This window comes from Myodes glareolus, chromosome 21 (genome assembly GCF_982192425.1).
Source record: "Myodes glareolus chromosome 21, mMyoGla1.1, whole genome shotgun sequence".
NCBI lineage: Eukaryota > Metazoa > Chordata > Mammalia > Rodentia > Cricetidae > Myodes > Myodes glareolus.
In genome coordinates this window covers 47226046-47248579 of record NC_142046.1, presented here as the reverse complement: position 1 = coordinate 47248579, position 22534 = coordinate 47226046, and the positions used below count along the sequence as shown (strand labels likewise).

The window sequence follows — 22534 nt, the reverse complement described above, 5'->3', positions numbered from 1 at the left end:
TCTCACAGGCACATATATCTGGAAATGGTCAGGAAGATGACTTTTCATTTGATTGTATAATTTTGATATACAAGATATATATTAGGACATGCTTCATAACTGGATCTATTTGTCCCAGGAGTACTGCAGACACTTAAAAGCCTGCCTTGTTCCTTTTGGTAAGACTATTGCACACAATTTGTTCATTTTTTACTCCAGAGCAAGTTCAAACTAGACTAAAGACTTTTTGTAAATAGATCATAAGTTTAACATTTTACAGCCATGCTAAGGTTAGAGTTGCGGATGTCCAACCAGGTTGCTACACTAAGCACCCTAAGAAAAGCATGCTAATTCTTTGCTTGCCTGTCTGCTGAAAAAAGACGTGTGTCTCAAAGTTTGTCACTGGTCACTGTGTTCCTCCCTGCCAATCTAGTTACAGTTTTACTCCTGAAACTTTGAAATCCTTGTGTTGCCATGGCTAGGGCTCAATTCCTTGCTGTGTACCCTAGGAATGTGCTTTTGACCAATGAGAGGTAATTTTTGCAATTTTTAAAAATCACTTCAAGGCTCTTATAAGGAGAAGAGTTTTTAGGCGAGAGAAGAAGCTAGAAGGAATTAGGAGTAGGGCAGAAGGATTAGAATTGAGACAGAACAAAAAAAGGGATTGAATCAGAGAAGCATATAGTGAGAGATTTATTTACCCTCAGACATCCCAAGTACTTCACTGGCTGTTGCTTCCATTCTGGACTCCAAAGGCTCTCATTAAAGTACAGCCAACTAGAGCACTTAATATCTATAATTCATGGACTGGTTTAGAGAGAAAAATGGGGTGTTTCTTGGCCTACTGAGAACCAAACTTTCCTTTTCCAACTGTTGGGAAAGAGAGGTGCTTTTGTAACTGCATTTGTTGAGATTACAGGGTCTAAGAGCTTCTGTGGGCATCATATCACACACATGGAAGAAATCTGGGCTGACTTATGAAAAAAAAACATGGTTAGGCCTAAGTCCCTGTCCCTATATGTGACTTGCTGTCTTAGTCACTGTTCTGTTGCTGTGAAGAGACCAACAACCAAGGTAAAGTCTTATGAAAGAAAGCATTTAACTGGAGACTTGTTTACTATCTCAGAGACATAATTCATTATCATCATGATAGAGAGTAGGGCAGCATGCAGGCAGATACTAGAGCAGTATCTCAGAGCTACATCCCAATTCATAGGCAGAGAGAGCCTGGGTCTGGTAAGGGCTATTGAAACCTTGAAGCCCACCTCCAGTGGCAGAGTTTCTCCAACAAGGCCATACCGAATCCAACCAGGCCACACCTCCTAATCTTTATAATTCTTTCAAATAGTTTCACTCCCTGGTGACTATACACTCAAGCATATGAGTTTAGGAGGACCATTTTTATTCAAACCACCACACTCTACCTCTTTGTGCTCACAGGATTATAGTTACATCAAAATGTATAATGCATTTAGTCCAGTTTCGAAATTCCCTATAGTCTATCACAGTCTCAACACTGCTTAATATCCACAGTGCAAAATCTCTTCTGAGAACAAAGGCAAAAGTAACCCCCTGTAAAGTCAAACCACTACACGTGCCTAAAACTCCTCATAAACCTTATTCAAATAATCTAAGACAGGTGGTGGTTGCACACACCTTTAATCCCTACACTCGGGAGGCAGAGGCAGGCAGATCTCTATGAGTTCAAGGCCAGTCTGTCCTACAGAGCAAATTCCAGGACAGGCTCCAAAGCTACACAGAAAACCCCATTTTGAAAGGCAAAAAAAAATCTAATAGTTCTGCTCTTTCCTTAAACTATTCTGCATTGTGTGTCTATAATTATTAATAAAAAGAAAACAAATTCCATAACTTAATATGATGAGTTTGATCTTTTTCCTTTTGGAAGAATTTAAAGTCAAATAAAATTTTGTACCTATGAAGTTCGTATATTCCTTGATCACTAAGTATTATTCCAATTTTCTTTTTCAACAATCACCTTTTCTTCAAAGATATTTGTAATTTCTATACCACATTCTGTAAGTGTTAAATTTATTTGTTATTTTGTGTTATGTTTTCGTTGATTATTCACATAAGAATAACATTTAAGAAGACACCTTTGTCCCCATGAAGAAGTTATTTCTTCCTGTCACTATCCCTACCCCTTACCTGTAAGGAGCCGCCAGGATGTCGCCTTGGTGAGATGGTGCCAGCGGTCCTACAGCCTGGAGGTATACAGATTCTTTGATGCTGCCGCGCGGGCCAGTGTTTTGGGGCCTGTGTTTTGCATTTCAGAGCCTTGGTTCCCTGACCTGTCCTGAGGCCTCGGGCCCTAGCAGAATGGCATCAACCAATCAGCATCCAAGCCTCTCCACCCTAGAAAAGCAGCTGCCTTTGGGTTTTTCGCTCTCTCTCGCTTCCTGCTCTCTCATCCTCTCTCCCTTACTCTCCCTCTCTCTCTCACTTCCTCTTTCGCTTTCTCTCCCTCATCTGCTCTCCCTCTCTCTCCTTTTCCTTTCCCCCGCATTCCCCCATTCAACCGAGGGCTCCAAATAAAGACGTTATTTGGGAAGGAATTTCGATTTCGTGGTCGTCCATTCCTGCTGGTCAGGAAGCGCGCCACAACTGGTGCCGAAACCCGGGAAACGCCGAGATCGGACACCGGATAGAGAGAGCTGAGTTTTTCAGAACCTGACACGTGGAGCAGTGAGTGAAGTCAGTTAAATCCTCCAGGTAAAGGGGAGGAAAAAGAATGGAAAAAATATAGGCCTAAAAAAAAAAGGGATTCAAAGTAACAAAAAAGAAAAACCCCATAAGTTCAATGCAGGAGGAGCTTGAGAAAACAGCAGCCAGATATGAGCAAAAGCGAGATAACCGAAGGCGGGACAGTGAGGACGTGTTTACAACGGGGTACGGGAGACCGCGGCTTCTGCCCCCCCTCCGTCCGTCCCTCCACCTGCGTACTCGCTGGTGGCGACTGGGAACTGTAGTTATGTTGGGAGACAGACATGTGTTTGGGGACTGCCTTCCCTGTTCTTAAAGAGCCACAAAACTTTTTGAGGTGATTTTTGCCTAATTTTGGTGAGAGAGCTCGATGCCTGGCTCTCACATACAAAAAACCTTAATTTTGGTTCAAAAAAACCGGCTGGCGACTCTCAGGAGCGCAGTTGAGCGGCTGGGCAGGGTGAGGCGCAGCCACGTTTCGGTGCCGGGGCACCACAAATACAGACCACGGTCACACCCTGCAGAGGCCGAGGCGCCTCCAAAGCCATGGCCCGCTCGGCCTGCCTGCAGGTTCTCAGTCGTACTGCTGAGCACCCTGCTGCTGGGTAAATCCCACGGGATTGAGCGAAAATTGCCACCTCGGCAGCTTCAGAGGGAAGCCATGTCACCATGGTGACATGGGCGGGCTAAAGTCCGGATGACATCAGAGGCTACAGCAGAGGCTCCATGGTGCCCGGCCCTTTCCGCGGGGCCCGCGGCTTATTGGCGGACTGTTTCCACACCTAAACTGGCTTGAAAAACTTGCCCTGACTGAGGTGAAAGCTACGGGATGGGCGGCGGCGCGAGCTGAGGCGGCAGTTGGCGGCGGAGGTCATACTCCCACAATACAGCCGGGTAAACAATCATGGAGGAGGAGGCGGCAGCGCCTACAGCTGCCCACTCCTGAATTGTGCCACCCCGCGCCGCGCTGCACCGCCACCACGGCAGGACCCGCGCTGTCCGCGTTCGACGCCCTCCCCAGAGGGGGCGCGGAACAGCTGGCAGATAAAGGGCGAGGCTGGCGACTTGGCTCGCACACCCCGCCGTCCCACCTAAGTCGCTGCCGCCGCCACACACCACGTGTCAGACAAAAAACAGGAGCTGTGGCCACCAAAAATAACAATTCACAGTCAAAAAAAAATTTATCCCCCAAATTACAACGTCCCTTTTCAGCCGGAAGTAGCCAAACAATACTGTCGATGCCCATTTTCCCTCAAAGACTTCAGACAGAAAAAACAACAACAAAAAAAGGGGGTATAGCAGTGCCTGTATCCTAGGTAACAAAGGTGGACCAATAGCCTGGGGCAACGGGCAGGGCAAACAATGCTGGCTACTAACCCTAGAGATTTTCCATCTGATTAGGTACTGTAGAGATAGCTTAGTGGTTAAGAATGCTGCCTACTCTCAAAAGGGTCATGAGTTCAATTCCTTAGCGACCACATGGCAGCTCACAACTGTTTGCTTTTAGCAATAAGGTCAACTGTGTCAGATTTAAAAAAAAAACTTAAATCTCAACAGTTTTAAATTAGAGATTATAATAGATTCAAAGGTTCCTTAATTATACAGGATTTTAGGTCTGTATTTTCTCATAAGGGTAATAATTATTTTATTTAAAAGTCTAAAATTTTCATCATAAATTTGATGAACATTTACATTAAATTCATAGATTATTTTCAATAATATTGTCAATTTGGCTACATTGGCACTGTCTCCTCAAGAAAATAGGAGATCTCTCCATTATCTAATGGCTTAAATTTCTTATAAGGTTGATACATGTTTTTCAAGTTATATAAAGTTACTCAAAAAATATTTTATGGCATTTATGACTATCTCATTTATTGTTTAAAGCCAGGAAGCCAGTCAGGTCAAGTCAAACCCTGTCAGGTCCTTAGGCCTGGCCTCTGGTGCTTGTAAATATGGGATAGCGTCCAGGGGCTCAGACGACTTCCTAGTTTATATCTGATAATAGACATGTTAAAGAAATACATTTGGGCTATTTTCAGATTCTATATTGATAAAATAATTCTGCTATAAACATGGTTAGACACATGTCCTTGTGACATGGTTAAACATCTTTTGTATATAAGCCCAAAAAAGACATAACTAACTCTTGGGATAATTCATGCCACCCCACTAGCGGTGGGGGGGAGGTAACTTATATAAAAATACATTGCTTAGAGGCCTGGACAGCTTGGGGAAAGCCAAGTTGTCTTTTAACCGATAATGGCCCAGCATATGCCTCACAGGGCTTTAAAGCCTTTTGCAAGCAATTACAAGTTGAACATACCACTGGCCTACCATACAATCCTCAAAGCCAGGGTATCATAGAAAAAACAAATAGAAATTTAAAGGAAATTTTACAAAAACAGAGACGGGGGATAGCTGTAGCAGCTTCCCCCAGAGAAAGGATTTCTCTTGCATTCTTTACACTTAATTTTTAATTCAAAATATTGCTGGAAAAACAGCAACAGACAGACATGCCCTGTTTGAAAGCTCTATGGAGCAAGATTTGGTCATGTGGAAAGATGTATTGATTAACAAATGGTGTGGACCAGATCCAATAATTACCAGTTCCAGATGGAGCCAATTCTAAAAGATGTTTTAAGGTGGGCCATTCAGTCTAATTCTAAGGCCTGCTGCAATGGCACAGACAAACAAGATTTGCTATTTTGAGCAGAGACCTGCAGGTCTCTAAGTTCAAAACCAGCCTACTTTCAGTACTGACTGTGCTGAATTTTTACACTGAGTTTTTAGTACTCTTAAATGTTAATTTGGGAGAAGAGTTTTGTTTATGTTTTTTCTAGAAATGCTGACATGCATCTGGGTGCCAACAAAACTGACCAAAAAAAGTAAAGGATGCTACAAAGGATAAAGATTCGTGCGAAAGCAACAGAGATGACCCTCGGCCGGTGTCAAGAGCAGCTGTTTCACATCATCACTCTGAGCAGCACCCTGTGCAGCCTCTTACCCTTAAACAATTTTCTAACTGACTCTATTCTGCCTTTCTCCCTCCTTGTTAATGGGTGGGAGCAGAGATATTCTTGACTTGCTGTCTAGGTGGATGTGCGGTATGTCTTGGATTATGTATGCCATCTGCTAGCCCAAATGAGGAGGGACAAGGTCTTTGTGGTACAGGCCTTGGCAGCCTTGGAATGTGAATCCTCACCCCAAGTTTGGCTCTCAGCCTTAAAAGAGCTCATAGACAATGTGCCATGCATAGCCTTTGTACCCTCTAGGGACCAGATAGTCCCATTACACAGAGGAAGGTATGCATAGGCGGAGGGTGCACAGACACAGCCCTTACACTCCCAGGGAAGTAGTTGTCCCATAGCACGGGAAGGGTGTGTCTTGCTTTTCTTTCCTTTAATCGGTCCACACATCATGAGGTGGGGACCAGATTGAGAAAAAGTTTTGCCTTATTGCTCTTAAAAACAAAAAAGGAGGAGCTGTAAGGAGCCGCCAGGATGTCACCTTGGCGAGATGGTGCCAGCGGTCCTACAGCCTGGAGGTATACAGATCCTTTGATGCTGCCGCACGGGCCAGAGTGCTTGGGGCCTGTGTTTTGCATTTCAGAGCCTTGGTTCCCTGACCTGTCCTGAGGCCTCAGGCCCTAGCAGAATGGCATCAACCAATCAGCATCCAAGCCTCTCCACCCTAGAAAAGCAGCTGCCTTTGGGTTTTTCGCTCTCTCTCGCTTCCTGCTCTCTCACCTTCTCTCCCTTACTCTCTCTCTCTCTCACTTCCTCTTTCAGTTTCTCTCCCTCATCTGCTCTCCCTCTCTCTCCTTTTCCTTTCCCCCGCATTCCCCCATTCAACCGAGGGCTCCAAATAAAGACGTGATTTTGGAAGGAATCTCGATTTCGTGGTCGTCCATTCCTGCTGGTCAGGAAGCACGCCACACTTACCCAACTGTCTCAGTCACTTTTCTACTATTGTGATAAAACACCATGACCAAGGCAACTTATAGAAGAAAAAAAATTTCTTTGAGACTATGGTTCCAAAGAGTTACAGTTCCTGGTGGCAGAACGAGGCAACAACTGGAAGGCAGCAAAACTAGAAACTGAGCGCTCACATCTTCAACCTTAAGAGGAAGCAGAGAGCACACTGGAGATGGAGGAAGGCTTTGGAAACCTTAAATTCCACCCCTAGTTACACACCTCCTCCAACAAGGCCATACTTTGTAGCCCTTCACAAATTGCTCCATCAAATGGGGGTCAAGTATTCAAACATGGGAGCCTGGGAACTGTTCTCATTCTGGCCACCACATCAATACTACCTATTCTAATGAATAATCTATTATTTTTCATTAATGTAAAAAAAGGTACAAAAAGGAAATATAGTAAAATTAATGTATATATAACAGTTTTAGTAGAGTTTGTGAATTAACTTGGAGTACATAATAAATGGATAGAGGGAAATATTTTCAATAAAAGTTCACACAATATATCTCATGACTAAAAGGCGCATTAATCCATTCAAGTTCAGAGTTTATATATGATGCTAGCTATGTTACAAAAAAACCAAACCATGTCTTTCTCCATACATCAGCTCAGATTGCTTCTTTGTATGTGGTAAGAAGTGCACTGTAGCCCTTAGAGCCAGCAACCTCAACAACCCCAAATATAAAAAAAACCCAAATTCCAAAGCTGGAAAAAGGTAGACTCTCAATGGGCCAAACAGAATCCCATGCCTCTCTTTGAACCACTGCTTAGGCTATAGACATGCTTACCATGATTTCATAAACTTAGGGTAATAAAATGTTATGATGTAAATTAAAGATGGCCAAGAAAACAGATCCTCACCACCAGCGAATTTCCAAAAAAAAATATAACTCCTGACATCACAAATATAGATAGCAACCATGACACAAAGAGGTGACCTGATTCTTATAAAAGTTTTAAAGGAAACATCTAGATTCCCTTGAGACTTTATAGAGATTGCACTCTTGACTTCCTCCCCTTCTTCCCTCCCCCACACTTACAAGTCAGAGATGTCTAAGAAATATTTCACATTTCCACCTACTCTGTTCTGAAAATTATCATCTTGCAAGAAAAGTTTATATTATGTATTTTTTCTGTATGAAAGCACAAATGGTTATCAACATAATCTATTATGTCATTATAAAGCACACTTTCTTAATAGTTTGTGGTCCTTGACCTCTGAAAATATCTCACAAAACCCAAGAGGCTCCTGTACCCAGGTAAAATCTTTTTACTTGGGTTCACATTTTCAGTATTACTTTTTTCAAAGTGGGGTTAGTATAATATTTGGGTACTTTCCCTATCTCCCTCTTTATTTGCCCCCCTTCTCTGCCTCTCCCCCTCCCATCTTGTTCCCTCTCTGTCAATACATGGTCCAAGAATGGAATCTTACAAGGAATTTTGAGTGCTTATGAGAAAACTCCAAGAAACCAAGACAAGACTCTTGTGACCTCAGTTTCTTCAAAAACATGCAATTGTTCCTGGATTATGCTTTTGTGCCTTTTCCAGGTATAGCAGGTACATGTGAGTTTACTTCAGATTATTCATTACAATTGGCTATTGTTTGTTTATTTGCCTCTTTGGAAAAACATGTTTTTGCCGAATGTGGCTAGGTCCCCCATGTGCAGCTTACCCTTGTGATTGTATATTTTACTCACGTGACTCCTCTTAACCCTCAGAGAATAAATCGTCTGATGCTCTAAATGAAGCTGACTATAGTGTGAGACTTTAGTCTGCCTCATTTGTTGGCTCCATTCTCCCAGGCCCCACAACCTTGAGAGTGGTAAACACCTCTCCATCTTCTCTGCAACTTGTTGACTAATTTTTTTTTAATCAGGCAAATATTTTAAAAGCAGCTAACTTTATTTATACAGATTGCTTAAGACACAAATACGAAAATGAACAAAAAATGGCATGCCATTTAAGACAGCGATCTCTTAAAATGTTCAAGCAGTTGGGAAACACACTCCAAGGGAAACTCTGTCTCTGTGAGAAACTACAGAAAGAGCAGGGACAGCAGCAGTGATCCCAGGCATAACTGACAGGTTAGAATTAGTCCTCTCAGGTTTGGAATGAAGCAAACTGAGAAAAAATGTCTACAGTGCTGGTGGATATTAAACTTCAAATGTTGGCAAACTTAGTTTACAATTTACACAACTTTAAGTTCAGGAGTAGGCAAAACAATCTTCTTTTTTCTCTCCTTCTTGCTCTTGATCTCTTCTCAACCATCTCCCTCCATTCCCTTCTTCACTTCTTTTCATTTTTTTTTCAAAATTATCATGCTTTTTAAGAAGATTTAAGAAGAGTGTCAAACATTGAAGGGATTCATATTTATCAATTATATTTATACAAATAGAGCCATAAGGATTAGGATAAGGTCCTTTTCTTTGGTAGCAAGCAAATTCTATCTAATTTGAATTTCCCACAGTTCATCTGAATTCACAATATTATTTGGCTTTGCAATGGATCAGCTGGCCTATCAAAATGCACATATGGTAAATATTAGGTTATTAGAAATATTAGAAAGTCTCTGTCTGATAAGATAGGAAGAGAAAGAATAAATGCACATATTTTAAGTGGAATCAAACTATACATTTCCTTATCAGTTCAAAAAGATGTTTTTCAGGTTTTCCCCAAAAGCAGAAAGTCCATGTTTTTCAGTGTCAGACTAAGTTTGAATACTATCTTAGCCTCATAATCACAACACTGGATGATATTCAACTCAACTGAGTCAAGACTATTGTCAAAGCTATACTCTGCCATCCGGTTGTTAGTATCAATTAAGAGTAGGTAAAATGAATGGCGGTGAGGAAAGCCATACACAGGGTAAGTCTGGAGTGTGATCTCAGCTCCTTTGAGAGCAGGCTGCCAGTTAGAGCTCCAAGAAAAACCTACAGTTCCTGAAGGCCCCAATTCTAGTACAGGGCTTGGCTGGCAGTACTTCCTCCTGTAGGACAGGCCAACGCTGTAGAGGGAAGCCATTTTGCTACTCCTCATACTTCAGAGGGCTACAGTTGGGTACATCCTCTTCTGCAGCTGCCCCATGTCATGTAGGATTGACTGTTGTGTGGGGCAAAAATCTCTGCGCCTGGGTCCAACAGGTGACTTGAGTTCTGAGGATTCTTCTCTACTGAAGATAGACTAGTATTGAGCAGATATTTAAAGTACTGAGGTGGACTGCCTCGGCTCCTAGGGTTCTCCCCTCCCCTACAGAACCTCTACAGAAGAGCTGTCCTTGCTTTTCTTACTTTACAGAACCCTTGAGGGACATGTCTAGGTTTGGAAATTTGCAGTCCTAAAGTCCACAAATTCTAGAATACAGCCATAGATTCTCTCTTTTCATTTCTAAAATCTTGATTCTTTTTCTTTTTCCCTTTCCTTACTCTAACTTCATTTTTATTGTTATTAATTACACATCTAATCTTTCTAACTTCATCCTTTACGCTATGTTGTCTTTATCACTTTTTTGTGACTGATGCAGGTAGAGTAGTTGTCTTCATTTCTATAATTGGTATTTCTACACCTGGTTTATTCCCGCCATGTCATTTTGTTTGCTTTCATCTAAGCATTATTGGAAATGGAACCCTCAAAGAATGCTGCCCATGAAAATGTCCCCAAATTAAAACCAAAACATACATCCATCCACACAGATGCATGAATGAAAGGGTAGAAAGACAAGAATTATGAGCAGTCAAGGCAACAACATTTTACTGCTGTTGCTGTTTTGTTTTGGTCACAAGTTCTCAGGTAGCCTAGGCTGACCCAGGACACCTTTTGTAACTGAGGATAATCTAGAGCTTCTGGTCCTCTTGTCTTCACCTCCTAATTTCTGTGGCTATAGGGCCTGTGCCACCACAATTTATGCACTGTTGGGGATTTGAACCCACGGCTTCCTGCACACTACACAAGCACGATAGCAACTCAGTTGTGTTTCTAGCTTTCTCCAAGAGTTATTAACTTCTTGATAACCAAATCCACAGACAGTGAATGCCAAACATTTAAAAATGATCAACGAGACCACAAAGAGGACTAGAGGAAGCAGATAGCTTCAATAAAGAAATCCACTCAAGATTTGAACATGACATTCAGTCACTAGGATGAGATTTCTATAAAGAGATAAGAGATTAAACAGTAGTTGTAGAAATGAAAACCCTCCATGAATCAAATTAAAAAAATTCAGTGAAAAATATGGCCAATGGACTAGACCAGTTGAATAAGTAAGGTCAAGAGTGAACACAGTACACCAAGTAGGCATGACCAGAAAGTAACATCTCTAGGCCATAATGTAGCCAAAATTCTGACACAGCAAAGTGAAGAAAGAATCTGGGGGGCCATGGGAGGGAAGTCCTAAGATCCTTTCAAAGTTAAGCCATTCAGAATAGAAGACTTTACGGAGGAAATTTTAAGGGCCAGGAGAGCAATGATTAACATATATTAAGCTCTGAAACAAAATAGTTGTCAAACAAGATTACAGTATCCAGCAAAACTGTCTTAAAATTGAATGAGAAAAAGGGACTTCCATGCTGTGCACAAACTATAGTCATTCATGTCCACTGAGCCCGACCTGAGCACATACTTAAAGCATTACCCCACATAGAAGAGGAATAAAGATACATATAATCACAAATGCATTTCAAAATTGAGGATTAGGAAGGAATCAAAACATAAAAATTCATTTAGTCATCAAACTTCAGTAAAACAACAAAATGAGTTGGGGAAATTAGCACATATCTTTAAATAATCACCCTGTAAGGTGTCTTAATTCTCAAAGTAGAACACGTATACTGACTAAATGGAAAAACAAACAAACCAAGGTTCACCTCTTTGCTAGCCACATGGAACATGTCACTAGTAAAGACATAAACAGATCGAAAGTGGAAAGATGCAAGAAGACAATTTCAACTGAATGAACTGAAAGGAATCTGAAAGCAAGCATGCACAGCTCTACCCATATCTGACAAAGCAGATCTGAAGCAAAAATTGTTCAGAAGACATAAAAAGAAGTTACTACATATTAGTAAAGGGAAGACCACATCATGAAGATACAATGCTTGTGCCTACTCATGGTGATACAAGCCTGTAACCTCAGCATTTGTGAGGTAGAGGCATTAAGATGAGGAATTCAAGTCATCCTCAGCTCACAGCAAGTGAGAGGCCAACCTAGGAAACATGAGACCTTATCTCTAGAAACCAAAAGCAACAATGATGGTTGATATTCTTATGATTCTCATGGAGCGGTCAAGGTAATTAAATTGAGTAAATTATGAGACTTGTTACGTAGTCAAATGTAAATCTTCATACTCAGTAATCTTCCCAGCAAATAGATGCTTCTCTGATAACATTTTTGAATACTTAAGTTATAATAGTCTGTCCCGTCTCTTTAAGAGACAAGCCCCACCCACTTTCCCCCTTTCACCGGGACAAGCAGATCTTTCACTTGAGTGGCTCTCTCTTTCTCTCTCTTTATCCCTCTTCTGAAGAGGTGACTGCTGCCACTTCTCCTCTCCCCCTCCTCTATCTCTTCCTCTCTCTGTGTTTCTCTCTCTCTCTCTCTCTGTCTCTTTCTCTCTCTCTGTCTCTCTCTCTCCCTCTTCCTCTTCGTCTTCCCTTCCATAATCCACTGAATAAACTATATACAAACCCTCTCTCTGCATGGCATATCTATCTGTCTTTCACCTGCTGCAGCTCCTTGTGGGACCTGCAGACCCACAGTGGTCTCTCTCACCCACCACTTCCCACCCACCTAGGATCCACAGAGGCCTCAGGTGGTGGGACTGACCACCCCTCGAGGCTCAATGCTGCCCCTTAGGGAACTGAGTCGTTTTATCTAACCATTACATTGGTGCCATCAGACTAGGACCTCTTACTCCCCTCCTGGGGCTGGGACCCAAAACTGGGTTTCTCCCCAACAGCCCCATGTTCTTTCTGCCTGGATGCCAACCACCCTCCCTACACACACACCAGTAGCTTTGATTGGTGAGTTTTCCCCTTCCAGTCAGCTTAACCGGTTCTCCAAACTGAGGCCTTGACTGTTGAGTTCCTGGCAACTGTCTGGTGTTCCTAGAAATGGGGTAAAGCCCCCAACCACAGCCTTCATGGCTATGATTGAGCTCTCCACTGACATTCATCTCTGGTGCTTCCCTTCTTTTTTTTTTTTTTGGACTGCTTGTAAGTGGTTCTGATTGTGAGAGACTGCTCAGGGTGGCCTCTAGCCTCTGGCTTCCAAGTTGCCCAGTCCGGAGCCAGTCAGGCTACATTATCACCCTGCCTATTGAGAGATGATGTCCCTCCACAGGCCTTGAGGTGTCCATTGCTTTCATGTTTTCAGCTGCCAGCCTATAAATGCTCTGCCAGTGTGCCAGTGTCCCGCCGGCTCCTCTTTTTCCTTTGCTGCGTAGCCCCTTCCCCACCCATCTGAAAATGCACTTTTCCTCTCATTCTCATTCCTTCTATTCTACCCCTGCTACCGTTGCTCCCACGGAAACCCACAAGATTAGTCAGATCCATGAGGCAACTGTTTCTAGTTCTAGACTTTGTTTCCCACCACGGTTTGTGGCATTGTGGCTCAGCAACAGGGCAGATCACGGTACTGAGTAATTTTCCTCTCTACTTCATGTATAAAAGAATGTGTAAATGGTGTGGCCACAGAGATGTAATTCTGTTTTAAATATATGTTATACACAGCCTCTAGGTCTCTCTTGTTATTATATTTAAATTCCTGTGGCTCAAAAGACATGGCTACTCTATACAACATATGACCACTGCCATTTTGACTGAGATCAGGTAACCTCACCGCCATCTTAACTGAGGGCCAGATCAGGTGACCAGGTCCCATGATCTTTACTGAGATATTCTCTGCCTGGTCCCCCAGTGCTGACTCTGTTACATGTGCATTTTGCACAGTGGCATGCCTTTGGTAGGGCCCACCAAAAGCATCCACTTTGCCCAACTCCTGTTGAATTTATGTGTGTGTATGTGTGCCTGTGTGCATACATGTGACTTAAATGCATGTATGTTTACTGTTAAACATTATAACTGTTCATTAGATCTCATTCCAGACTAAAAAGTAATAAGGCTCATGTTTTAAATTGGTATGTACTTTTAAGTCTCTTACAAAAATACTATATATTTAATCCAATCCTGCTTTAAAACATATTAAACTGCTTTCCACTATTGTCAGTTCTACCGTTAAGATTCTATTTCAAGCAGTATTTCTTCTTTCTGTCTTTTATAAGTGCAAATCTTACCTGTTAAGTTGAGAGCCAGTACAGACAAGCTCAGACCCAGCTCCCCAGGCAGATTCTATACTGTAGTTATAGCTCATTTATACCCAGTAAACAGCCCTCAGATCTGAGGAATATGGCATTTAAACATTTAATTATTAAAAGACTTTTATAACAAAAGGTTGGCTCCTAGGAACAGCACTCTACTTCCTCCAACGAAGACAGCTGGCAAATGGGCACAAAACGAGGTCCATCTGCAATTCACTTCAAATGCGAAGCCCTGACCACGGGGCTAAACTGCCTTTCATCTAAACTAAAGATTTCCAGACAGAGGACAGAATCACCATAATCGACAGCCTAGCTGTTCACATCAAGGTAGGCTTGTCTTCCTACAGATTTTTAAGCCCATAGGATCTTCTGGAGCCTGGCAGGTCCTGTGCTAAATAGCAAGAGGCAAATATGACTCTCAGCAGCCATGGAGGAGCCAGAGGAATAGCGCTAGGTTCCAACCAAGTAAGTTCTCTGTTGTTTTTTAATCAATAACTCAAGTAAAATTTTATTCTTCTCAACGATCTCTGATGCAAGTTGACAGCTGAGATGTTTTATTGTTTAAAAGGACAGCCTCACCAAACAAATTTCAATAAGATACAAGCTAACAAAATTCTCTCTCATGCTGCCTTTTATAGTCTTAAAGATACTTTTCTTTATGCAAAAATATCTGTCACCGTCATTCTGCTGCTATTTAAAACTTATGTTTTCACAAATCCAAAACATTCTTGTGAGTTCCAGCGAGCCAAATGAAAGGATCCACCTTAAACAGGTCAGGTATATTGCTCTCAATTCCCTGGTCCTAAAATTTTTTTCTTCCTAAACTTAACTTTTTCGTTTATTCTTCCAATACCTTAAACAACTCTAAGAGACACTGGACATTTCTATACCACAAACCCTGGACAGGAGTAAAAAGAACAGCTACCCGAGGATGTGACCATCACCCAGCTTTCTCAGGTTCCCACCCAAGATGATGCCCACAGATAAGCAGGAAGCAGTCTTGAGAATCTGTCCATCCCAATTCCTTTTACTTGTGCCTAACTTCCTGCCTTTTTATTATAAAAAAGAGATGAGAATATAATGGTCTGTCTTGTCCCTTTAAGACAAGCCCTGCCCACTCCCCTCTTCAGCTGGAACAAGCTGATCTTCCACCTGAGAGGGCTCTCTCTATGTCCCTCTTCTGAAAAAGTGGAGGCTGCCTCTTCTCCTCTCTTCCCTCCTCCTTCCTTACTCTCCCTCCCTCCTCCTCCTCTCTCTCTCTCTCTCTCTCTCTCTCTCTCTCTCTCCCTCTCCCTTTCTCCCTCTTTCCTTTTCTTTCCCTTCCCTTCCATAACCCACTAAATAAACTAACTTTCTCTGCATCCATCTCTCACTCGCCGCGGCGAGGGACCAGCTGCCCTGCCAACCTGCACAGAGGCCTCGGGTGGTGAAACTGGCTACCCCTCATGGCCTGTTGTAGTCTCCCACCCGCCACTGTCCTAAACCACCCGCAGTAGCCCTCTGTGAGCCTTGGCTCCCTGTCTGGGACCCGCTGCCTCTTGTGGTCTGCCGTTGGCCTCTGGGAACTGCGCCGTTTTATCTAAACCATTCCATAAATTCCTTTTTTATTTTCTAAAATTGAACCAAAGATCTTAAGACTGAAATTTCTAAAACTACCAGAGAAAAGTAGAAAGAAATGCTTCAGGTTGTGGACATTGAAAACTATTTTCTGAAAAACACCCCAACAACTCCAGAAATAACAGCTAGGATTGATATATGTAATTACATTAAACCAAAAAACTTTGGCACTGCAGAAAAGACATTTACCTTAATGAAAAGATGGCCATAGATTGGAGATTAATGAGAAAAGTGAGAAAAATGAGAGATTGATATCTAGAACTGTTGTTTAGGCAGTAAAGTCACCCTAGACCACTATCCTGATGTCAGCCACTTCCCAGGTGACCTCATAATTACAAAAGAAGGAGCAGAAGTACGTTTGCATATCCTGACCATCTGTCAGGATGGAATGGATCTACTTGTATGAGTTATCTTAATGTTAAAAGAACCAAGTAATCACATCCTGAGTTGGGACATGCAGTTGTGCTTGTCAAACATTTTGAGTAACCGCTAAATTCTCTGACCATCAGACAAAGTGGAAATAGGCTCACATTTTTGCCCCCCCAAAGACTCCCCTCTTCCTGTCTGAACATTTGCCATAATAATTAAATTAGTAGCTACCTAGGTTTGTAACAAGGTGCTTAAGAATTTATATTTCAGGTACCAATACAAACAATGTTGTCATTGTTATGGCTACTACATGAATACTGTAGTTATACTCATAGTGAAATTATCCTCCAAGGAACCGTGTATTTCTGGGAATTCTCTTGGTAATTTTTAAAAGTCAAGGAACATAAATAGTGAAATTTCAACAGCTTCATTGGGTACATAAGCCAGAGGCATGCAGAAAACATTTTTTTTTCAATATGCAAATCAGTACATTCTCTGAATTCAAGTCGTACTTGACACACAAGGCACAGAAAATCAAGGACAATCAAATATCACTGCTGGTTAGTGGCACGCATCTTTGTTAGCGCCTGTCAGCTTAGAAAAGGCTTTGCTTCAGCCCCCTTTGAAACAATGAATAATTCACTCTTCACGAGAGCTTTCACATGGACGGGAACACTGCACAGATGGCAGAGAAGCGTCCCTGGTCCACTTCTGGGCATCAGCCACTCAGAAAACCTACAGCTCACTGGGTCCAGGCACAGTAGCTAAGAAGGGATGGGGACCATCTGTGATCTTTCCCCATGTGGAACACTGCCCAGAGAGTCTCCAGTCTTAAACAAAACCTCAAACATTACCAAGCTCAGTAGAAAAATGCCTTCCTGTACTTCCAAAAAAAAGTTGATAAACTCACAGGATCTCTGAGATGGCTCATTATCATGGTCAAAGCACGGTAAAGTTCAAGGAGAAGGCAGCTTCAGCCCCACCAAACACTGGCATAGACTTTAAAGAAACCTATTATACTGTTATGAAAATACAATCTATTTCCTCACTCCCTTCCTTTCTTTCTCTTTCCCTGTCTCTCTTTTCTTCCTTCCTTCTTTTCCTTCCTTTCCCCTCCCTCCCTCCTTCTTTCCTTTTCCCCTTCTTCCCTCCCTCCCTCCTTCCCTTCCTTCCTTTTTTAAAATTTATTTGTTTGTTTCTGTGCCTGATGTGAGATTTGCCCTGTATGTTATCAATATGCTTTATTATTATTGGTTATTTAAAAAGCTGTTTCAGCCAATGGCTTGGTAGATCAAAGCCAGGCAGGAAATCCAAACAGAGAAAAATTAAGTAGGCAGAGACAGAGAGATGCCATATAGCTGCCAAAGGAGAAGGACACACTGAAACCTTAGGAACCTTACTGGTAGGCCACACCCTCATGGTGATACACTGATCAATAGAAATGAGTTAATTTAAGATGGAACAGTTAGCTAATAAGAAGCCTGAGCTAGTAGGTCAAACATGTTGTAATTAATATTCTTTCTGTGTCACTATTTGGGTCTAGGCCACCAGGAAAGGAACAAGCAGTCTCCTCCTACATGAGTCTCCTCCTACATGTACCTGGTGTGGAGAGGAAAACCTCTTCTCATAGGTCAGTCTGCTTCCTTCTAGAGAAAACCGGAAGCCTTTCTTCCTTATGCTGTCCTCAGAGGCAGATTTCCGCACCGCATCTTCCTTCTCTTCCTCCCCAGCCTGCTCCTTCTGTTTCTTTTTCTTTCTTCTGTTCTTCAGCTCCTTTTCACTCTTGGAACTCAACTTTGAGGCTACGGAAGAGCTCTCCGAGAACACACCTATCCCACCCGCTCCGCTGAAGTCCCTGGATTCTGCAGAGGCGGCTGCGGCCGCTGCCTAGAAGGGCACAAAGTGAGCGTAGGTTATGTACAGCCTACAACATTATGCATTTACTGCTTCATTTATCTAGAATACCACACATGTGATCCTGAAATTCAGTTCTGGAATTCTGTTCCATACTTTGGAAAACAACATTTTCATAAACCAGGGGATAAAAATCAATATGAAAGTAGACACATACAAACAAATAAAAAAATCTTTTAATTCTGATCTCATATGGCATATTAATTATCTACCAACATGAGCACAACAAATATAAACACATTTCCCTTGAGATCTAAACAAGGTTTAAAGAGAAATGTAAGAATTAAATTTTCCTATTTACCCATCAAAGGTGTTTGCTCTTCATCACACTCAAGAATGACTTCCAAACTGAGTTGTGGAAATAGTCAAATATTTATTGGTTAAACCTTTAACCTTCTACTTTAATTATTTAGTTAGGAAATGTGCAAGCATGTCACAGATTATATAATGGAGAATCCCAGGTTGTCAGAATGGATTTGTAAATGATAACCAAGTGGCTTAAAAAATAGTATAGTTGCTACTATCTCAGTCTACGATTTTTCGCCTTTATTATGACCTGAATGATAGTGACATAAGGGACCTAAATCCAATGGACAATAAAAGACAAAATCAGGCGGTTGGATTAGTGAACGCCATTAAGTCAAGCAAACATGTTTAGAAAAATACCGTGCATGCTCACTGAGTCTATGTTAAGAGTTTTCAGAACAAGAAACTGAGAATGTTAGTGTTTCCATGATTTCATATTGAATGGGGTCTTGTGTTTCTAGGATTTGTGAAATCACTGCAGTGTGACTTGAATTTCCTGACATCCCTCACCTCTAGTGATGCTGTGTTGAAGAAGTCACTCTGAGTTCCTGTGTGCTGGCGTAGTAAGGAAACACTCCCATTGCCAGCACATTGCTCTGCTACTTTATAAGATTCCATGTGTGAGAGTACTGAGAGTCAGTGTCCTCAAGATGTCACAAGGAGGAAAGTGTCAACAAAGCAATTGTAACCTGTCTGTGTTTTGATGCCCTTAGTGTTGGCCATAATCGCCACATCAAGCAATATTCTGCTTACAACCAAACAGGCCCCTGACACCACGCACACCTTTGTTTTTCCAATGTCAGCAGAAACCTGCAGATCAGAGAATGGAGATAAACACAAAAGTCTTGATGCTCGCCCGCTCTACCTGCGCCTCCTCCTGCTGCTTCTTCAGCTGCTCCAACATCTGCTGAAACTCCGCCTCTTTCTGCTCAGCCTCCTCCAAGGTGGCCTGATTCTGCTCCTCGTAGGCCATGGCCACCACAGCCAGGATCAAGTTTATCAGGTAGAATGAGCCCAAGAAAATGACCAGCACAAAAAATATCATGTATGTTTTCCCGGCAGCTCTCAGGGTCTGCAAAGATAGAAGGAACGTGTTCATAAATTTCACATTGGCAGTTCCAAGCTCCCTCTCTAAGCAATAAAAGATTCCTCAGCAGTTTTCTTGGCCACTGCATCCCTTGCTTCCCAGAAGAGTCATTGCAACCGATCTCACCAGTTGATAAAGGTTTTCCCAGAAGTCTTGAGTCATGAGACGAAATAATGACAAGAAGGCCCAGCTAAAGGTGTCAAAGCTTGTGTAGCCGTAGTTGGGGTTCCTCCCAGCCTTCACACAGATGTACCCTTCAGGACACTGGCTGTAATTATATTAGACAGGAAAGAGGAACTTAGCATCTGTGAATTATGTGGTCTGTTTTTTTTTCATTTTACCTGATGTGAATTATTGTACAAGCTCCAGTGAAAGTCTGTATCTTTGGCCTTACCTAGCATTTACTCTGCACGAGGTGGGTTTTCCTATGTAGTAACGTCATCTGCCAAGTATATGTTGTGGATTTCTCTAGTATATTTACCACATATCTGTATAAGATCGTCCTATGTTTAACAACTTATTTTGGGATGATAGACAGGATCAGTTATTTTCACTGAAGATGTTTTGAGATATAAGTGACATGTGTGCGTTTGTGTGTCTGTGTGTGCCTGTGTGTGTGCATGAGAGCCGAGAAGCGAAGATACCATTGTATTGGCATCCTGAAAGGAGAGAATGTCACTGTTCAGTGGAGATCTCTTTCATACCTTACTGATTAACCAAAGCTGCCTTTAGTATTGGGACTGCCATTTCTGGGCTGAGCATACTTGGGCTAATTTCCCTATATTGTTAGCCCTCAGAGACCCCACAGATCATCACGGACTAATAAAAGAACTTGCCTCGAAAAAAATTCAAATATTCGATAAGATACTATGTGGCAAGCCTTTGGTACCATGCATTTCGGGAGTTAAAATGTTTGTCTTACCTATCACAGATCTAATTGTGGATCAAGTCTGCACAGTTTTGATCATAGGAACTAAATGTAAACCATGTTGGCAATGAGAACTTTGGTAAATGTATCATTTGCAAATGTCTACAAGAGTACCAAAGAAAACACATGGGATTTTTGCCTGCATTTTGTAATACCAGTCCAAGAAGGGAAAGCTACCTATTTCTCTGGACGTTTCCAGGCTTTGTTCCTTTGTATAACGCTTCTTAATTACAAATATTTCCATGATGCTAAGCATAACTAAAAACTCTATATTGCAGCCATAATTCACTAATACATTTAATCCATGGTATTATTACAATACCTATTTATTCTTAGGAAAACACAAGGCAAGGAGAAATGACAAAATTGGCTAGAGTCAGAATTTGAACCCATGCTGACACTCAAGTCTATTATATGCACTTTGCTTTGCTGAACTGCAGTAGGCATACAGTCACCATGTGTCTGAGACAGTGTCCTGATCTTCAGGAATTTCATGTTTTAAGCTATGGAGATCAGATTAGCTTAACTAAATGATCACATACTGGTATGTGATTATGAATTCTCATGCTTTTGCTCTGAGTACCTATTTTCCATTGTGCTAATTTGGAAGATTAGTTGTGACCTGATATGGAAAAGTAATCGCTACTTCTGAGTGTGTAAAGGAGGTGAGAATCCACATTTACCCTGGCTATTCTGTGAGTCAGCATGAAGTAGAGTTTATGTAGGGCTTTGAATGAGGAGTGAGTAGGGGTCAGGTGTGTGGGAGGCAGCAGATTATTGAGGCCAACTGAGCGTCAATAAGAAGAGTAACTTACCCTGCGTCGGAGCTGTTCCCACAAAGCAGAGCATCGTTCTGCCCTTCCAAAAAATAAAAGTGACCTATTTAAAGAGCAAAGGATAGACTCATTAGAAGGCCTTTAAATATTTAATCATTATGCTCAGGCAGGGACGTTTATAAATGTGTTTAGTTGTAATAAAAAATAGATAAAATAATGGACAGTCATGGGTTAAATTTCTTTTTCATAGGAACTGAGTATCAAACAACTATATGATTAAAGACTGCTTGGAAAAATTACTTTAGAAAGAAATCATTCCAGAAATAATAATAATAATGATAATAATAATAATAGCACTTTGTGTTCATCATTTATTACAAAAAACAAACTCAAACTGTTTAGGGACACTTCAAGAGAAAGCTTTAGCATTGAGGCGGCTTGCTTAGCACAGGATGAGAGCACAGAAATGCCTTTCTTCTTAGTGGTGTATGCAAAAGGAATCTTACTCCGAGTACTTTTTGCCCAGACTCGATATAGATGCAGACATATCCCCCGCCAATTGTCATTTAGTTTCTTGTGAGAAGTGGGCTTAGTTCCCTCCTTATAATGCCTGGTTCAGCTTTTTTTTTTCTTGATTTCTCTCTTTGAAATGAGCAAAATAAACTCTTAGCTTGGAAAATGTAAGCTGTCTAAATATATGCAATTTATTTTTAAGGTACAACATATATAATTTAAGAAGTTGCAAAAAATGTTTTCAGGCACTACACGCATGCACAATCACACACACACTCACTCACACATACCTTAAAATTTACTGTGTTGATACTTAAGAATACTTAAAGGCTTGTATTCAAGGAATACATGAATAGATTGTGTAGAAAAAACTAGGTCATAATTTTACAAAATAATTTTAGATCTTTACCTAAAACTATAAAAAGTCCAAATTGTTATGCCCTTGATGGCAAGGCTAACACACTACCAAAAACATATTTGGCTGTTGTCCGGATAAAATATTTAAATGCTCATTTTTATCTTTTATTAAGAAGCATTTTATGAAGACGAAAATAGGAGAAAATGTACAAATGATATTGGTGATTGGGTTGCCTAAAAAAAAACCCGAGGACCCCAAACAAGCAGTAAGATTAAAAAATACGGTGTAAAGTAGACCTGCTGTGATGAAAGATTCACTTATGAAGAATCCTTATGGCTTCCTTCAATATGCTACCACCCGGTAAAATAATGTGTACAAACATCAGCAGGCATCCCACATGGTAGGACACACTTCACGTGCCACCGATGCTAGAAAACATACTTTAAAATTCTCCACATTATCAATTAAGGAATGAAGAAAAAGAACAATCAAGTACTGATTTTTGTTTTCCTCTCCCAAAAGATTTTTAAATATGGCAAGAATCTATATTCATCGCAGTTCAGGGGGTTGAGTCTGCCAGTTGGGTAATCTATGAAGCGGTGTGGCCTCTTAGGAGAGCAATTGGACACTATGTCTTCGCATTTTTAGCTACAATCAACCCCTCCCACTGAAGCAC

The 22534-nt window shown here is 41.5% G+C and overlaps 1 protein-coding gene across 4 annotated transcripts in view; it reads right to left on the bottom strand.

Annotated features, from left to right (window-relative positions):
- The window catches only part of Scn2a (sodium voltage-gated channel alpha subunit 2), a 131056-nt gene that overhangs the window by 52181 nt on the left and 56341 nt on the right, over positions 1–22534 (bottom strand). For all 4 annotated transcript variants that reach the window (XM_087900018.1, XM_087900016.1, XM_087900019.1 and 1 more), the window contains exons 8-11: positions 21027–21090; positions 19410–19551; positions 19062–19268; positions 17576–17863 (exon numbers count right to left, since the gene is read on the bottom strand). In XM_087900018.1, the coding sequence (XP_087756144.1) occupies positions 17576–17863; positions 19062–19268; positions 19410–19551; positions 21027–21090 (701 nt within the window). The remainder of the gene's footprint in view (positions 1–17575; positions 17864–19061; positions 19269–19409; positions 19552–21026; positions 21091–22534) is intronic.